The sequence below is a fragment of the Aethalodelphis obliquidens genome, unplaced genomic scaffold (genome assembly GCF_003676395.1).
Source record: "Aethalodelphis obliquidens isolate GAN/ISIS:26980383/991018 unplaced genomic scaffold, ASM367639v1 scaffold73, whole genome shotgun sequence".
Lineage (NCBI taxonomy): Eukaryota > Metazoa > Chordata > Mammalia > Artiodactyla > Delphinidae > Aethalodelphis > Aethalodelphis obliquidens.
The window spans coordinates 4,929,000-4,948,572 of NW_020838017.1; the positions used below are offsets into that span (position 1 = coordinate 4,929,000).

General features: G+C 41.4%; 1 protein-coding gene across 1 annotated transcript in view; it reads right to left on the minus strand.

The window, feature by feature from the left end:
- Positions 1-16,902, minus strand: part of SLC16A9 (solute carrier family 16 member 9) — a 36,066-nt gene extending 19,164 nt beyond the window's left edge. The window contains exons 1-2 of the mRNA XM_027091864.1: positions 16,573-16,902; positions 1,558-1,701 (exon numbers count right to left, since the gene is read on the minus strand). Of these exons, the coding sequence (XP_026947665.1) occupies positions 1,558-1,701; positions 16,573-16,768 (340 nt within the window). The 5' untranslated portion in view covers positions 16,769-16,902. The remainder of the gene's footprint in view (positions 1-1,557; positions 1,702-16,572) is intronic.
- Positions 16,903-19,573: the final 2,671 nt, after the last annotated feature.

The window sequence follows — 19,573 nt, forward strand, 5'->3', positions numbered from 1 at the left end:
CACGGGCCCAGCCGCTCCGCGGCATGTGGGATCTTCCCGGACCAGGGCACGAACCCGTGTCCCCTGCATCGGCAGGCGGACTCTCAACCACTGCGCCACCAGGGAAGCCCTAATTCATTCTTTATATAAAATGTTTGAAACTGTTTAGCCTTTTATCGGAATTTCATTTGGAAAATAGCAATCCTTCTACAGATTTATAACTTATGTTCCTCTGATTATAACCCAAATCATTTCTTAACCCTTTCATTACTTAAGCAAATATTCAATTACATTTTACTGTATAATAGAGTGGGCATAATATTTTTATGATCTAAAATAAAATATTTCATTCTCTCTATGTGACTAATATACTTTTCTATTTGTTCAAATTGAATATGAAAAACTAGAACAACTTCTGCCTACACTGTATTTCAACTGTTATTCCCTGCAATTGTATATAACATCGGTGTATTATTAAAAAATTCTAATTCCTAAACATTTGGACTTACATAGAGGATACATCTGAAAGTGATTATTTGATTTACAAAATAAATTTTTATTATTTAAAAGAAAAAAGAATTCAGTTCTTTCAGACATTAAGAAGAAACTTTGAAAGGCTGAGTCTTTTAAAAATTCCCCACCAACAGCTCCTAGGGATCCTGAGTCTGGTGATGTTTGACATTGAATACAATGAGTGCAATACATCACAAAAGCATTCCCCCCCAAATTGCCAGTGCTCTCAGGCCCTGAGCCCTGGACCCTTTCCTCTTCTGTAACCAAGATCATCATTAATCATCCCCACCGCTCAGTTTTCTTCACTCATGCCTTACCTCTAACAAAAATAATCATTATTATTACATGCTTTAAACTCTGCTTTTTACTTCTGCTATCACCTTGTGGTTGGGGCCCTGGTGACAGGTGCTGTGGAACAGCAAGGATGTTTAGAACACCAACAGTTCAACAGAGCCCTGCTTAACCGCCCAATAGGAAAGGGACCATTTCTTACATCAGTGAGAAGTGGCAGGTGTCAGTGACATCTAAGTTGCATGCTTCTCTCCCTCTTTTCCTTTTTTGTGCTAGAGAGACAAGTGCTGAAATAAAAAAAAAAAACCTCCCCATGCCTTGCAAGAAAACAAAATGGGCATTGTTAGAACACATTTATCGGGCTTCCCTGGTGGCGCAGTGGTTGAGAGTCCGCCTGCCGATGCAGGGGACGCGGGTTCGTGCCCCAGTCCGGGAGGATCCCACGTGCCGCGGAGCGGCTGAGCCCGTGAGCCATGGCTGCTGGGCCTGCGCGTCTGGAGCCTGTGCTCCGCAACGGGAGAGGCCACAGCAGTGAGAGGCCCGCGTACTGCAAAAAAACAAACAAACAAACAAAAAACACATTTATCCTTTGAAGTATTTTGATTCACTGGGTGGACGTTTTACTAAAGCAACAATTTTTGGTAAAGTGGTTGCTGAAAGTGAATCATTCCTGAGCATTTTCACTCCTTACATTAACTGAATAAGAAACGTCACACGGGTCAAACATTTAACTCTCAAAGCTCAGAAAAGCGTCACGGGGACCAAGTTTCTTACCTACAACAATGCCATAGGAAAAAAACAGAAAGTAGATATTGGGGGCAAAACTGCTCAACATGAGGCCTCCTGCCACCATGAAGCCACTGAAGATTGTCACGGCTCTTGCTCCAAAAGATGAGACACACAGGCTGCACACGGGACCTAAAATCATAAACGAAACCTTCACTTATTTAACAGTAACCTCCTCTCCACATCCTATCATCCATCCGAAATTGAAAATGATTCCTTCCATCGTAAAACAACAACAGCAATAATAAGCTACTGTGTGTTCACTATGGGTTGGACACCCTGCTACTTCACATAAACAATGTCCCTTCCTTATAATCTCACTGCTTTCCTGGGAGGTAGGTGCTTTCGTTATCCTCGCTTTTCTGATAAGGAAATTAAAGTGTCAGAAGACGAAGGTCACATAGCTAAGAAATCGGGGTTCTGGAGTCAGACTTTATTAAATTTTCAATGAGAGTAACAGCGGCAGCCACCCTCAGAGTAACAATTAAGAAGTAAACACCCAGGCCATCTGGCTGTTGAGTCCATCAGCTTAACCGCCACACTCTTCTGAGGATTTTGGTCTCCTGTACTTGCCATGCATCTTTTCTACCCAGAGCTCCTATCCAGCACAAGGCCTGTCATATAATTGATGGTAAAAATAAACTTAATGATTGACTCAATGCTATCCATAGCGTCCTTATAAAGGGATGAAGTGAGGGTAGTTACTCCCTTCCTAGAGATTTTGGCAGGTGGGGCAAATGCCTCTACCCTACCCACTCGGGCATGACTTTGTCAGTATCCCTGTCCTACATACTACATGTAACCTGGAATTTGGGGGAGGAAGTGCATTGTTGACTGACAGGTAAAAGGGACCATTACCTGGACCAGTTCTATGCGGAAGTGGGCAACTGCTCATGTACTGGGATTTAAGTGATAGTGAAATTCTCTCTCACTAGCACTGTACCTTGACAGTATCTACAACTACGGAGCTTACCATATTAGAAATAAAAGGACATGAAGGGTTACTCAGCCCAGTAGTCTTATTTACACGGAAGGAAACCGAAGCTCAGAAGGGTGGTCCATGCCATGGTTAGAAGAAAGAGCCCAACATTTAAAAGCAAAGACAAACATCTTCATTGAGTTCACAACAACCTTTCAAGGTACAAATCATTATTCCCAATTTTTAAAAAGCATGCTCACCAGAATGGCAAAAGGCAGACAACAATAAGTGTGAGCAAGGATGGGCAGCAATCACAACTCCCATAAACTGCTAGCGTGATCTCCCAAAGCGGAACACAGCACTGTGTAACTCCGAAGTTCTACTTCTATGTACACCTACACCCGAAGTCATGGACATAAATGGTCATAGCAGAACTAGTCATAGCAGCCGGCACCCACAGATTCAGATGTTCCTCAGTAGAGGAAGGTATAAGTAGATTCTGATGTATTCATACAATGGACTACCATATGGCCATGAGAATGAATGACCTACAGCTACGCACAGTAATGCAGATGTATCTCACAAATGTATGTGGAGTGAAAGATACAACAAGAAAAAGTACACATCGTGTAATACCAATCATAAGAAGTAAAAAAGAGACAAAATTAATCTACAGTCAGAAGTCAGGATAGTGGGTCTTTGGTAGGGGGTAGGAAGCTATAACCAGAAGGAAACACAGCCCAGCTTCTAGGTACTGCTAACGTCCTGTTTCTGGGTGTGAATGCGCTCATTACATGGGTGTGTCTGGTTTGTAAAAACAATTCACTGAGCTATACTCTCATGATATGCACATTTTTCTGTACATATCTTAAAACATTTTAGAAAACCTCAAATGGAGAGATAGTGTCATCCATCCACAGTCTCACTGTTAGCAAGTGGTGGAGCCAGGATCTGATGATCCCAAGCCCGTTCTTACCAATAACAGAGAGTCTCTTAAGCACGTATTTAAGACCAGGTTATGACCACTGAGATACCACCAGCTTTCAATGCCTAGAGCCATCCCACATTCCTCCCTGGTCATGAACTGGCCCCTGTCATTTCAAGCCCTCTTGTATGAGCCAGTATGGAAGAGCAGACTGATATATTTACAAGACAGAGGGGAATATTCTACTCCAGTGTTTTAGGAGGAAAATCCATTTGAAAGACCAAACTTATCTGACAGTTGAGCTATGTGTATACCCAACGAGAAACACTTAGATACTTCAAAAATAGAAATGATTTTAAGAGTCAAATTTCATAAATGGATGTTGACATCATAAAGTCATGACCCTTCTATGTTGTTTACCAAATTGTATTGACACTGACAGTCAGTGTTTACAAATTTAACAGGCACATGGAATTGAAATAGAGATTGTTACTGGCATACTTGAAAAGTTTCAAGTTTCATCCTCGAAGCAGGACTTTAAATTTATGCTCCTTAAGGCATGTTAACCCTGCAAGGAAACTCAAAGTTTGGGAAGATGGGGGTGGGGTGAAGGGTAATAATTTTCACAGCATGTACAACCAAAACCACTATTTTATAAAATGTATAATATTATCATCAATTTTGTGACAAATTCTTAAATCATGTTTGCCTAATACATGATTCTTTGAATAACATTAAGCCTAAGGAAGAAATGAGCAGAAATTCTTTGACAGATGAAAACAGCAAATTGAAAACTGGTTTTAAAAAACTTCTCACCTCACACCTGTCTGGCCTTTATCAAAAAGATAACAAATAACAAGTGTTGATAAGGATGTGGATAAAAGGGAACCCTCATGCACTGTTGGTGGGAAGGTAAACTGGTACAGTCACAATGGAAAACAATATGGAGATTCCTCAAAAACTTAAAAATAGAACTACCATACGATCCAGCAATTCCACTCCTGGGTATTTATCCAAAGAAAACAAAAACACTAATTTGAAAAGATATATGCATCCCTATGTTCAATGCAGCATTATATACAATAGCCAGGATATGAAACCAACTTAAGTGCCCATCAATAGATGAATGGATGGGGTATATATATACAATGGAATATTACTCAGCTATAAAAAAAGAATGAAATCTTGTCATTTGTGACAGCATGGAGGGACCTAGAGAATATTATACTAAGTGAAATAAGTCAGACAGAGAAAGACAAATACTGTATGATTTCACTCACATGTGTAATCTAAAAAACAAAACAAATGAAAAAACATATTTACACAGAAACAGAGTCATAGATACACAGAGTCAGAGAACAAACAGGTGGTTGCCAGAGGGGAGGGGCGTAGGGGGAGAGAGAAATAGATGAGGGAAATTAAGAGGTTAGAACTTCCAGTTACAAAATAAATGAGTCACAGGTATGAAATGTACTGTGTGGGGAATATAGTCAAGAATTATGTAATGTGTTAGTATGGTAACATACTGTAATTACACTCATTGTGGTGATCATTTTAAGATGTGTAGAAATATCAAATCACTATGTTGTGTACTGGAACTAATATAGTGTTGTAAGTCAGTTATACTTCAAAAACAAACAAGCCAACAAAAAGGCTCATAGAAAAAGAGATCAAATTTGTGGTTACCAGAGGTAGGGGATGGGGGAGGAGGACTTGGATGATAGTGGTCAAAAGGTATAAATTTCCAGTTATAAGATAAATAAGTACGGGCTTCCCTGGTGGCGCAGTAGTTGAGAGTCTGCCTGCCGATGCAGGGGACACGGGTTCGTGCCCCGGTCCGAGAAGATCCCACCTGCCGCGGAGTGGCTGGGCCCGTGAGCCATGGCCGCTGAGCCTGCGCATCTGGAGCCTGTGCTCCGCAACAGGAGAGGCCACAGCAGTGAGAGGCCCGTGTACGGCAAAAAAAAAAAAAAAAAAAGATAAGTAAGTACTAGTGATGAAATGGACAACATGATAAATATAATTAACACTGTTGTGTGTTATATATGAAAGTTGTTAAGAGGGTAAATCCTGAGAGCTCTCATCACAAGGGAAAAAATATTTTTTTCTATCGCTTTAATCTTGTACCTATATGAAATGATGGAGGTTCACTAAACTTATTGTGGTAATCAATTCATGATCGATGTAAGTCAAATCATTATGCTGTACACCTTAACCTTATACAGTGCTGTATGTCAATTATATCTCAACAAAACTAGAAGAAAAAAATTCTCTACTTTCACACCACCACCTGCTGCTTACTTAGAGGAAAAAATCTTGATGTCAGAGGTTAAAGACAAAGAATTTTAGAGCTGAATGGGGCCTTGGAAAGGGTCCAAAGACCTTATTTAAAAAATGATGAAACTGTAGTTTAGAAGGATCATGTGATTTGACCAAGAATCCATAGCTAATCAATGACAGGGCTAAGGCCAAAGTCAGCCCAGCATTCTTCCCAATTGAGATGTATTTCCATTGGTACCTTAATGTTTTTCTAGAAATATCAATTTAAAAAACACCTATGTACTTTTGTTAATATCTTACAGCCTAAGTAATTTTATGAATTTACAGAAGATGAAAACATGAGATTTATGTTCATTTTGGTGTTTAAAAGTTTAGAGCAAACTATTTTATTCTCATCCTCAGAACCAGGGTATTTCTAGACTTGATTGACACAGATTTAAACCACAATAGCCCCAGGTTTCATCAATAACAATTAGGGCAAAGTATAACTGGAAGTGACCAGTAAGTCACTTCGACAAAACTGACACATTTATGTGTTTAGCTCTTCCTAGTAACAGGCAAGTTCTCCAAGATGATAAACCATAGATTACTCCTCGGCACTGGACTAGTTTCAATTCAAGAGATTCATTAAATCAAAGGACTACTCTCAGGGGAGATTTCTTATGAGGCTTCAGGTCTTTTACTTTGCAGAAGGGACCTTTGGAACAAAAGGTACTTGTAATATGAACCAGTAACTCCACTCCTTGGAATCTATAAAATTTTAGAAAAAAAGGGAGGGAGGAACGTCATCACTGGGTTGCCAATTTTCCTATTTTGACAAGTAAAGACATTTTTAAATGTAATAACTATCTATTATCACTGTCATTTCATTAAAGAGGAAGAAGGAATATTTTAATAAGGAAATAGTGAGAAGGATACAATTTCAGCGTAAAATGGAAGCCAGTAAGAAGTTACACACACACACACACACACACACACACACACACACACACACACACTACATATCACTGCCTTTATATTCATTTTGTTTGTTTGTTTGTTTGTTTTGTAATGTATCAGTCTGGCTTTAGAGTCAGGATAATTTTAACCTTATAAACGAGTTTGAACAGTGTTCCTTTCTAGAAACCGAGAATGACCTCTGGGCAAAGGCTAGTGAAGAAATGAGGACTTCAGTCCTACAGCCACACAGAATTGAATTTAGCTAACAACCTAGTGAGCCTTATAATGGACTTTCCCTCAGTCTCTGGATAAGGGCCGAGAACAGCTGACACCTTGATTTTGGCCTTCTGAGGCCCTAAGCAGCGTACCCAGCCAAGTCTGCCAGACTTCTGTCCTGGAAAACGGTTATAGAAATTATAACTTTTCCTCAGTATACAAATTTAAAGCTTACATTGTCCACTAAGCACAACTTTGGCTTAATGAAAAAAAATAATATATTATTTTCATTATCAATCAGTTCAAAAGATTGCCTAATTTTCCTTGTGTTTTTTTTTCTATTTGAGGACTTTTATAAATAGGTGAAGAAATTTCCTTAAAAAAAAAGAAGAGTTACACACACACACTACAAATCACTGCCTTTATATTCATTTTGCCTTTCATAAAAAGTTTTCTTGAACTCACGGTTGTATGTGTATTGGGGTTTAGGGGCCACTATTACTATTACTTCCTTCTGTCTGGGTGATTAATCTTGATTGGTTGGATGAACGGAAAATGCTAAGTAGCAGAGCTAGCAATCAGAACAGAAGACGGGTCTGAGAATGGCAGGTGGCACGTGGGGCACTAAGACGTATGCAGGGCTCTTAAATGATATTCCATTCTCCTGCATAGTAGCCTGGCAACATCGTTGGCACAATGTTGACACGTTCCCTCAAAAAAGGTAAGAACCTATATATTAGGGAGTAACTCTATAAACCAAGGGTTCCCAACCCCTGGGCCGCAGACCAGTACTGGTACTGAGGCCTGTTAGGCACCAGGCCACACAGCAGGAGGTGAGTGGTGGGTGAGCGAGCGGAGCTTCATCTGCTGCTCCCCACCGCTCCCCATCGCTCCCCATCGCTCACATTACCGCCTGAACCATCTCCCACCCCATGGAAAAATTGTCTTCCACGAAACCGGTCCCTGGTGCCAAAATGATCAGGGACTGTTGCTATAAACCAAAGTGATGAATGAGGAATGAAAGGAGGATGCAGTCGGGCTTTCAAGCCCTACAACCTCTTAAATACAAAACGAAACAAAAACATAAAATCATTTGTTAATGGTCATCTGCAAATCAGACTGATTGATATCATTCTCAGCCAATGAGGGGAATTAAATGAAGGAAATGAAAATGAAAATTCTTGTGGAAAAAGTGTTTTGTTATGATCAAGGGTGAATTAGAAAATGAGAAGGATGAGAAGATGTGGCACATGTATACAATGGACTATTACTCAGCCATAAAAGAGAACAAAATAGTGCCATTTGCAGTGACATGGATGGACCTAGAGATTATCATACTAAGTGAAGTAAGTCAAAGACAAATATCATATGATACTGCTTTTTGTGGAATCTAAAAAATGGTACAAATGAACTTATTTACAAAACAGAAACAGAGTCACAGATGTAGAAAACAAACTTATGGTTACCAAGGGGGAAAGGAGGGGAGGGATACATTGGGAGATTGGGATTGACATATACACACTACTATATATAAAATAGATAACTAATAAGGACCTACTGTATAGCACAGGGAACTCTACTCAATACTCTGTAATGGCCTATATGGGAAAAGAATCTAAAAAAAGAGTGGATATATGCATACGGATAACTGATTCACTTTGCTGTACGGCAGAAACTAACACAACACTGAAAATCAACTATACCCCAATAAAAATTATTTTTTAAAAAAAGAAAGAAAATGAGAAGGATGAGTTGTTCTAAGGAAGTGAGAATGATGTACACGTTAAGGGATGAAATTGTTTCCTTTAGCCCTTCAGGGTAATGTGGGAAGAAATGGAGTTAAATTTTTGCTGGCTATTAAAATTAATAGGAAGGGGCTTCCCTGGTGGCACAGTGGTTGAGAGTCCGCCTGCCAATGCAGGGGACACGGGTTTGTGCCCCGGTCCGGGAAGATCCCACATAACGCGGAGCAGCTGGGCCCGTGAGCCATGGCCGCTGAGCCTGCGCGTCCGGAGCCTGTGCTCCGTAGCGGGAGAGGCCACAACAGTGAGAGGCCCGCGTTCCGCAAAAAAAAAAAAAAAAAAAAAAAAAAAAATTAATAGGAAGAATACACATCTTTAAAAGTTTGCTAGTAACATAAATTTAGGTCTGCATTAATCAAACAAAAGAGTAAATATTTGACCATTACCATTCCTTCACTATTTACCAAGCCTCCATTAGAACAGCACTGCTGCAAAACAGAAAGATAAGGAGGCACACATGGAATTTTAAACTTTCTACTAGCTACATTAGATAAATAAGAAGAGGTAAAACTGATTTCAATAATGTATTTTATCTAACCAAATACATCGAAAACATCATCATTTCAACATGATTAAAGAGAGATTTTACACTCCTTTGTTTTGTACTAAGTCTTTGAAATTCACTGTGTATTTGTTACACTTAGAGCACATCTCATCTTGAACTAGCCACATTTCAAGTGTCCAACAGCCACATGTGGCCAGTGCTTACTGTACTGGACCACACAGCACTGGAGGCCCATATCATGGTAGATAAGGACACAGAGAAGAAGACGCAAAATTTCTGACCTAGACCAAAAGGCAAAACAAACACATATCAAAACCTAAGGCCATGGGCAATAAGCACGAAAGAAAGGTTCAGATCATGTGTTTGGGGATTTCAGAAAAGGGAGATCACCATGGGCCAAAGAACTGAGCCTTGAACTGGGCTGTGAAGTATTGTCAAAAGAGATGAAAATACATTCTAAACGGAGAGAAGAGAACCATAATGTGGTTCTCCAAGTTGTAATTTTTATAAGACAGCTTTGGAAAATAAATTATTCCCTTTGGGAAAGAAATCAACTTCCATGCACTTCTCTCTCCCAAAAAGTTTCAGAGAGTCCCCAGAGTGGTAGGATGGCCAGGCCTACTGCCGTAAGTATGCTGACGGTACAATGAGAAATAAATTATAGCAGTAACCAGGCTGTGTGCTTGTAGCACTGCAAGGATTTCCTAAGACAGCAGATTGATTAGGCCCACGAGTCCCATCCCTCTACTTACAAGGCGGGGAGCCCAACAAACTGGCAGGTTTCTCACTTCTTACTTCCCCCCCCTTTTTTTTTTTTTAATTTTTGGCCACACCCCGCAGCATGTGGGACCTTAGTTCCCCGACCAGGGAGGGAACCCGTGCCCCGCACTGGAAGGCGGAGTCTTAACCACTGGACCGCCAGGGAAGTCCCTGAGATCAGGAATTTTAAGTTCATCTTCCTGAGGAAGAAAACGGCACTACAGAACCACATCCACTCAAATCCTTGCTCTCAAGTATACCGATCACCTTGCTTATCGGTCGCTTTGGTGTATCATGTACATTTGCCTTCTTCAAGTCAGCAAAACCTGCCAAGATTCTCACCAAACCCTAGACCTGCCCAGCACACTGGGAATGGGCCAACGTAACAGCATCCTTGTAGGAGGCAGGAATTCAGTCCTACGCAAGGAGTTAACAGGGGGTAACACTGTACAGATAATGCTGAAAGCCAGCTCTGCTGACACTCGCAACTCATGGAGCAAGCCTGTTGGCTATACTGACTCATTATATTAACCTGGAGATAGATGTACTGACTCATTAGGGATTTGAAGATCTTTGGAGGAATTAAAGACAAAAAAAAGAGAGAGGGAGGGGACTGTTAAATCTATCTGGAGTACAAAACTACAGAACAAAAGATCTCCCTGCTGTATCAGCACCTCTGTGGTCAGAAAAATGGTCCCACCCTTCTCCTTGAATGTGAACCATAACACCCAACCAAAGGGTGCTTTCTCCCAACTTAAAACAACATAAGGCCGTGATCGCCCTTTAGTTCAGTTACCTTCCATTCCTTCTGAATCCTTCGGGTTTCGACCAGAGAAACTGAACCAGAAGAAGACTTCCATTAAGAGATTTATTGCAAGGAACTGGCTTACGTGGTTTTGGGACCTGGCTAGGCAAGGACAGCATCCACAGGACTAGGCCTCAGGAAGGGCAGATTGGAACTCTCTCCCACAGGATGAAGCTATAGCCGTAGGCTGAATTTCTTCTTCTGGAAAAGCTCATTTCTACTCATAAAGACTTTCAGTGCATTGAATCCGATCCACCTAGATTATTTAATATAATCCCGCTTACTTCAAGTCGATTGATTATGGACTTGGAGCGCATCTATTAGATACCTTCACAGTGATACCTCCATGAGTGTTTGACTAACCGTGGAATGCAGCCCTAGCCAAGTAGACACAGACGATCACAGCTCCTAACACATCACTCCTTCTCCAGCCAAATGTACTCTACCAGACGGCATCACCTGCAGCGCGATGCCAGGGTTTGCATACGGGGACTCTGCGTGGACTGCCCTCTCCACGCCCATGCATCTGGCCCAGCCCACCCTCCCCTCTGGCCCACTTCACAGCCTATCTCTATAAAACTCCAGAGACTGCCTTGTTCTTGCTATTCTTGGTATTTGTGGTGAAGTCTCAAGGCATTACTACCCTTTTTTCCTGTCTCTGCCCTGAGACTCTAAATCCCTTATAGCAGAGATGATGTCTGGGCCTCCCTAACACACAGGAGAAGAGATTCTCTGAGTGTGCGTAATGACGATGTGTAACTGAGGGAGGCCGAATCCTTGATATTCTGCTTTATTCATCCTAAGGATCGTCTGGAAAAACAATTCAGATGAGAGGTCTACTTCTTAGTATTTTCTCAGTTACTCAAGTTTCAAAGAGAAAGAATTAAGGTTATAAAGAGTATAAAGTTAAGAATTGCATGTCTTTCCGCTATTCTTAGCTACTGTCCAAATCTGGGTTTGTTAAAGACAATGGGTGGGCCTTTAAATTCCAGATGCTTACATACAATATTGACAGCTCTCCCTCCTGCCCATCCCCCTAGAAATGTCTTTGTCTTGCAGGCTGAAGGGTTCCTTTCTTTTGCAGATTCCAGTTTGGCTGGGAGAGTAATTTTATTTGTGGGGGATTGTTGTTCTTTAATAACTAATATTTGTTGAGTACCTACCACATGACAAGCACCATCTCGAGTATTCTACATGGCAATCATATAAGGTAGGTACTTTTATTTTTTATTTGTTTATATTTTTGGCTGTGCCGCGCAGCATGCAGAATCTTAATTCCCCAACCAAGGATGGAACCCACGCCCCCTACAGTGGAAGTGTGGAGTCTTAACCACTGGACCACCAGGGAAGTCCCAGGTAGGTACTTTTATGATCTCCAATTTAAAGATGAAGAAACAGACTTAACAGGTTAGAAAAACCATTGCTTGGGTGTCAATGTTTCTCTCCTTTTTTTTTTTTTTTCCCCAATCTTCCTCTTAGACAATGTGTTCATCTTGGGCAGGTCACTAAACCTTAAGGACAAGAATGCCTATTTCAGGGTGTTATTATGAGGATCAACCAGGATCAAGTATGTGAAGGTGGCTGGTATCGAGCCAGGCACACAAGGGGCACTTTTTGAACTAAAGGGACAAGTACATGAAAAGCAGACTTTGTATGTTGCTTAGCAAATGTACCTGTGCTATGCTGACTCAATTATAAATCTCCAGAGGTCGGATCACAGGACTAGTCAAGGATGACACCTACCAGGCCTTCTCTGGACAGAACTGCGTAAAGAAAACAACTCACGTTCCTCAGCTACGATATGGCTTGCTGCCTCAGAATCATCTGGGGAGCTAGTTAAAAAGAAGATTCCTGGGACCACCCTCCGTCCCCACCCCACAGCACTGATGAGTAAGAAACTGGCTTTTTAGACAAGCTCAAGTCATTCATATATACTCCTGATTTTAAGAGCAACTATCAAAGATGTATTTATGTAAATATATACATACATATATATATATATATATAAGTTAAATTCATTTTTATCAAAAAGGATACAAAGATGTCCGTTTATGTGTTCATTCCCCAGAATTGGGGCCACTGGACACAATCTGTCATGGTTTACATGGCATACACAGTGACACGTTCAAGCAGAAACCTACAAGAGTTCCCTTTATAAATATGTCGACACCAATATACATTTGAGAACCACCAAGGAGGGCAAGACTGCAATCTAAGTAGAGAGGGCTTAAGCCAGTGGTAGCTCCCAACTGAAAATCACTTTGGGGGCTTGAAAAAGATTCACGTATGTGGGCCCCACTATAGACTGACTGAATTAGAATGTCTGAGGGTCAAATCCAAGCATTTATACGCTGAAATCTTTCTACAGATGATTCTGATTATCTCCCTGGTTAAGAATCACTGACAATCATGATGAGATGTACTTTTCCTATTTCCAAGGTAGGACCGATCCGTTTGTTTTTGTGTAGAAGAAAGTTGTCCACAAAGTAGATGATGAATGTGGCTCAGACACCGCTAGACCCCTCTTGCTAATACTGTATGACATAGCTTTCAGGATGTGTCCCTTCATTTATGCTATGAAGAGCCAAGGGAAGCCAACAACACAGATACTCAGTGGCCACTAACTAAAGTGCACACAGGCATGTGCACAAACACACACAAACACACACCCGTAAGTCTTAGCTCTCCAGTCATCATTTTTTTCTCACTGCTTCCTCATTCTGGAACCCTTTGGTCTCCATATTCTATGTTTATTTGCAAAAGCTCTGATTAGCTGCTTCGAGTGTCTTCTCATCTAGCTGAGGACACTGAAGATAAGTTACTTGCACAAGGTCCCTCAGCTACAGGGTGGTACAGCCAGGACTCTGATTAGCTCTGACTTCGGCCCAACACTCCCCCAGTACTTGTTCATTCCCTGGACGTTTGCTGGGATGCTCTCTCTCTCCAGCCCATCAAGCAGGGCTGGCCTCGTGGGCACGCAACCAATGCAGCTGCACTGGACTCAGCTCTGTGAAGGGCCATGCACTTGGTCTGCTGCCCTGCTGCTGCTGTCTTGAAATTCTTAACTTTTGTAACTGGAGGCCTTGCATTTTCATTTTGCACGTGGTATTGTAAATTATGTAGCTGGTCCCGCCTACAAGTGAAGGGGGCTGCTTGTGGCCCCTGAGACAGACTGGTCCATCCACTTAGGAACTTGCAGAAAGTGGAGAGCTGCAGTTCAGTTTTCAGAGTCTCAGCATCGGCTCTGACCACCAATACCCCGTCCATCCCTAAGAAGATCTCAGCTTCCCTGAACACCTCAAACCCTCAAGTCTTACCTGGACAGACTTCCTGAAAAAGAGCTTTGTTCTCCAAGTATGTGCTGACAGAGATAGCACTTCAATTACCCTTTGACCCGTGCTGGAAGGCAAGGTAATTGAATTTCTGTTTAACTTTGTATTTGCTAATAGAAATGATGACTAATTGGGACTTCCCTGGTGGTCCAGTGGTAAAGAATCTGCCTTCCAATGCAGGGGATTCAGGGTTCGATCCCTGGTCGGGGAACTAAGATCCCACATGCCACGAGGCAACTAAGCCCGCGCACTGCAACTACTGAGCTCTTGCGCCTCAATGAGAGAGCCTGCGTGCCGCAAACTACCGAGCCCATGTGCTCTGGAACCCGCACGCCACAACTAGAGAGCCCACGCACCCTGGAGCCTGCCCACTACAACTAGAGAGAGAAAACCTGCCGCTACAACTAGAGAGAAGCCCGCGCGCCACAACGAAGAGCCTGCACCACAGTGAAAGATCCTGCATGCCTCAACAAAGATCCCACATGCCACAACTAAAACCCGACACAGCCAGAAAAGAAATGATGACTAATTGGAGGACATTTAAAAATTCTCTTCTCACCGGATCATTTTCTAAAAATTATATTCTCAAACATATCAATCATCATCCACTTGTACTTTGACAGCTTTACAAACAATCCACATTTTGAAAAACTCTTTCAAACAAATCTTGGCAAATGTTTCCTGCTTTTCTGACGCTTATAATGACAGTGTTATTTTCATTTGTTTAGTTACGTTTCGTTCTCTTATCTGACATGGCCACATGATCCAGCATTGTTTTTCAAGTCTTCTTTTTAATTTAACAAAGTAATTCATCAATTGGAAGCAACGATTTTTGTTTTGTTTTGCTTTAAGAAGTCCCCTTTAGTGATCAGGAAAGATAACAGATTTAAAAGAAGGAATGGCCAATGCATTTTCTTTGTAAATCATTTTAGAGTTGAAAAATACCTTATAAATCACCACATTCACTGTCCTTATTTTCCGCATAAGAATAGAGATTGTGATTTGCTCAATGAATCATGTAAAGGTCATAGTTCAGGATTAGACTCCAGGGCTACATCTTAGCATATCTGTTCTTTTAAAAAAATTTTTATTGGGGTATAGTTAATTTACAATGTTGTGTTAGTTTCTGCTGTACAACAAATTGAATCAGTTATACATATTCATATATCCACTCTTTTTCAGATTCTATTCCCATATAGGCCAGTACAGAGTATTGAGCAGAGTTCCCTGTGCTGTACAGTAGGTACTTATTAGTTATCTATTTTATATACAGTAGTGTGTATACAGCATGTCTGTTCTTAACTAGTTCCAAGTAAGTTAGACTGATGATCACTAAATACTACTGCAGAGCTCAAACTATGACTCCAGAAATTGAAGTGCATACGATTTTAGTCCTTAAAAAAAAAGCCGCTCTACTGTGCTGTCTACAGATGTTAAGAATCACTATTATATCACACTTGATAAATGCTTATCAAGAATATTACTTTTGGGGCTTCCCTGGTGGCACAGTGGTTAAGAATCCGCCTGCCAATGCAGGGGACACGGGTTCGATCCCTGGTCCGGGAAGATCCCACATGCCACGGAGCAACTAAGCCCACGAGCCACAACTACTGAAGCCCACGCACCTAGTGCCCATGAGCCACAACTACTAAGCCTGTGAGCCACAACTACTAAAGCCCGCGTGCCTAGAGCCCGTGAGCCACAACAAGAGAAGCCACCGCGATGAGAAGCCCTCGCACCACAACTAAGAGTAGCCGCCGCTCGCTGCAACTAGAGAAAGCCCACGCGCAGCAACGAAGACCCAACGCAGCCAAATATAAATAAATAAATAAAATAAATTTTTAAAAAAAGAATATTACTTCTGGAGACATTTTATGAAAGTCACACAAAATGCATCACATACATCTTACACATAACACTATATTTAAATCCTTAATGTCATGATCATTGTTGAGAAGGGACTACTCTTTGTCATATCAAATTTTTCTTAAGAAGGTGACACAAATGTAGGACATGCAGTGTGATCACGGTGTATCCGAATCAGAGAGGAGTAATTATGAATCACAGAGGAACTGTTCCCAGGACTGCTGAAAAATATTTGGTCCTTTGGTCACCAGCATTCATCGGACATACCTGGATCACTGCCCGCATACCCCTGTATCTTTCTTATTTGTGGAAACGTGTGTCTCACTAGACTGTCTCACTAGACTTAAAGGCAGAAATGATGTGTTTGCCATTCATCCTTTCATATCCAGCATCTAAAACACTGCCTGGCACACAGGAGCAAATAAATATATAAAGGAATGAATGAATGGACAACTGAATCTCTGATGGAATTCCTGTATTGTCACATAGATTTATGACAGTGAAAGAGTGGTTTATAATCTCAGTGAAGGCAGCAAAGTAGGTGCTATACTTTAAAAAAAGAAAATAGCCTCCTATGTCTTGCACAATGTGAACAATGCAGCAAATGTGATTAAATGATTAACGAGTGAGGAGAAGCATAAGTTTCTCCACTTACTTGCAAGCAAGCCAACTCCACTTGCAAGGGATCCGACCCAGGCTGTTTTCCCCTTCCCTTCACCAAAGGCGTCCAGCCATTCTACGTACAAGACGCCAACAGCTAGCGGAGATCCGTAACACAAAAACTGAGTAAAGAGGGAGGCCAGTACAATCACCCAGGCCCAGCCACCGTCAGGTGGCTTCTTAAATTCCATTGTAATGTGAGATCAAGGCGGTGTTTCTCTGTAGGTCCTAAGCAAAAACAAAAAGAAAAAAAGAAAAGCATATTTAGAGTGTAGCGAGGCATGGTATTTTAGATTAAAAATATCTCCTCCCAAATTGAAACATAAAAAAAGTTCTCTAAAAATATAAGAGGAAAAGGATAAAATATCATCGATATACCAAGTTAACTTTAAAATTTTGATTTCTGATTTGAATACGTAATACACCCACATGTTTCCAAAAAGATGTTTTTTATATCATAAAAAGGATAAATTCGGAGTTTGGGATTAACATATACACACTACCATATATAAAATAGATAACCAACGGGGACCTACTGTATAGCACAGGGAACTCTATTCGATATTTTTGTAATAACCTAGAAGGGAAAAAGACTGGGAATCACTGTGCACCTGAAACTCACACGACATTGTAAATCAACTATACTTCAATTTTTCAAAAAGGCATAGAGTGTAGGGTGTAAAGTCTTCTTCCCAAACTTGCCCCCGTTCACCAGGTTCCCACCCCAACCCAAGCACAGGAAATCACTGTTTTTGGTTTCCTGTGGCACGCTGAGTTCCCCAGGACACACTCTTACTTATTAGCAAGGGGAGGTTTACTAAAAGTGTTCTCTTTCTATGGAAGAAACCAGACAGCAGCAGGAGAAGTTAAATTACCATGCAGCTTAAGGAAGGGGATTTCTAAAGCTGGCTGACCCTTCAGAGTTGCCCTGAGTTGGGGGTGGGAAGCTGGCCCTTCACACCCCCATGTTGCTAATTCACTGATTGCAGGCCACCCCAGAAGGGGGCATGACCTCAGGTGAGGTGACTCTCTTCAAAAGAGGCAATCATTACCCATGGGGTTTGTTCCCTGAAGGACATCTGTCAGCAGCCCTTCAGCTGCTTCAGCAAGAAATCTTTCATTCCTAAGGGGGTCTGGAGGCAGCACATCACAATGTTCACACTCGAGTATCCTTCCAGAGTTTCTTTATGAATATGCAAGCAAAACCAAGCAAACAGTCTTAGATTTCCTTTTTTCAACAAAAAGTGGATACTGTACATTCTATTCCATGCCTTGTTTTATTCGCTTAACATCCTCGGGAACGCTTCCCTATCAACACATAGAGAGCATCCTTAGTCTTCTTTCTTAAATACACACATATGACTGTATACTTGTTTGTTTGTTTTCCTTATTGAATAGGCAAAACATTCACATGGTTCAAAAATGAAAAAAATGACAACGAATATACAGTCTCCATCTACCTAGTTCCCACCTAACTTCATTCTCTCCACCAGTAACCAACGCTTCTTGTTTCTTTTATAACCTTCCAGAATTAATTTATGAGTACATAAGCTAACTCATATACAGATTTCCTCTAATTTTTTTTTTTTTTTTTTGCGGTACGCGGGCCTCTCACCGTTGTGGTCTCTCCCGTTGTGGAGCACAGGCTCCAGACGCGCAGGCTCAGCGGCCATGGCTCACGGGCCCAGCCGCTCCGTGGCACGCGGGATCCTCCCGGACCGGGGCACGAACCCGTGTCCCCTGCATCAGCAGGCGGACCCTCAACCACTGCGCCACCAGGGAAGCCCTCCTCTAATTTTTTACACAAAAAAATAGCATATTATATACATTGGTGTGTGTCTTGCTTTTTTTCACTTGACAAATACCTTGCAATGCATACATAGTAACCTTCCTCATCCTTTCTTTCTGCTACATTGTGTTCCAGTAATTCTTAATTGTTTAACCAGTCCCCATGGCTTCCAATGAAAAACAATGCTGCAGTGAATAACCTTACATACACATTTATCTTTCTACATACGTGTCAGGAATTGCTGAGTCAATTACAAATATACATTTGTAGCTGTAATTAGCATTAGCAAATTGACTTCAAGGGATTAAACGGATTTACAAGATCCCCAGCAACTTTGGGTGTGTTGTGAAACTTTTGATTTTTGCCGATTTGTTCGCTTTAAAACAGTATTTCATTATAGTTTTAATGTGCATTTCTCAACATTCTCTGAACGATGTGTGTCGTTCCATAGGTGAAAAGCCATTTGTAATTCGTATCTAATTCTTGGGAATATATGGGTGTTTCTGGATTTTTCTTTCTGTTCCACTGATCCGTCTATTCACTCACCATATCACATTTGTTTAACTACTAAGTCGTTTTTTTTTGCGGCTGCGCCACGAGGCTTGTAGGGTCCTAGCTCTCCGAGCAGAGATTGAAGCCGAGCCCTCGGCAGTGAGAGCGCAGAGTCCTTCATGGTGCTGCTTCCAAGGCTGAGATAGATATATTTCACAAAGTTAAGAAAAAAAGTTTCTACTTTTGAGTATTATAATAAAGTTTTTTGTTTTTTTTTTTTTTTTTTGCGGTACGCGGGCCTCTCACTGTTGTGGCCTCTCCCGTTGCGGAGCAACAGGCTCCGGACGTGCAGGCTCAGCGGCCATGGCTCACGGGCGCAGCCGCTCCACGGCATGTGGGATCTTCCCGGACCGGGGCACGAACCCGTGTTCCCTGCATCGGCAGGCGGACTCTCAACCACTGTGCCACCAGGGAAGCCCTATTATAAAGAATGTTTATTAAACTTTTCTGAAATGCATTTCCAGTGCATAGGGAGACAATTATGATTTGCTCCTTTTAATTTTGAATATAACAAAATCTGTATTTCTACTAGTGAACCATACTTGAATCAGTAGACTAAATCCTCCCTGGTTCATCCCCTACTTGGATTATGTCAGTCTATTTGAGGGAGGGTTAAATTCATAAGTGAGATTTGTCTCTTTTTGTTTTTAATTTT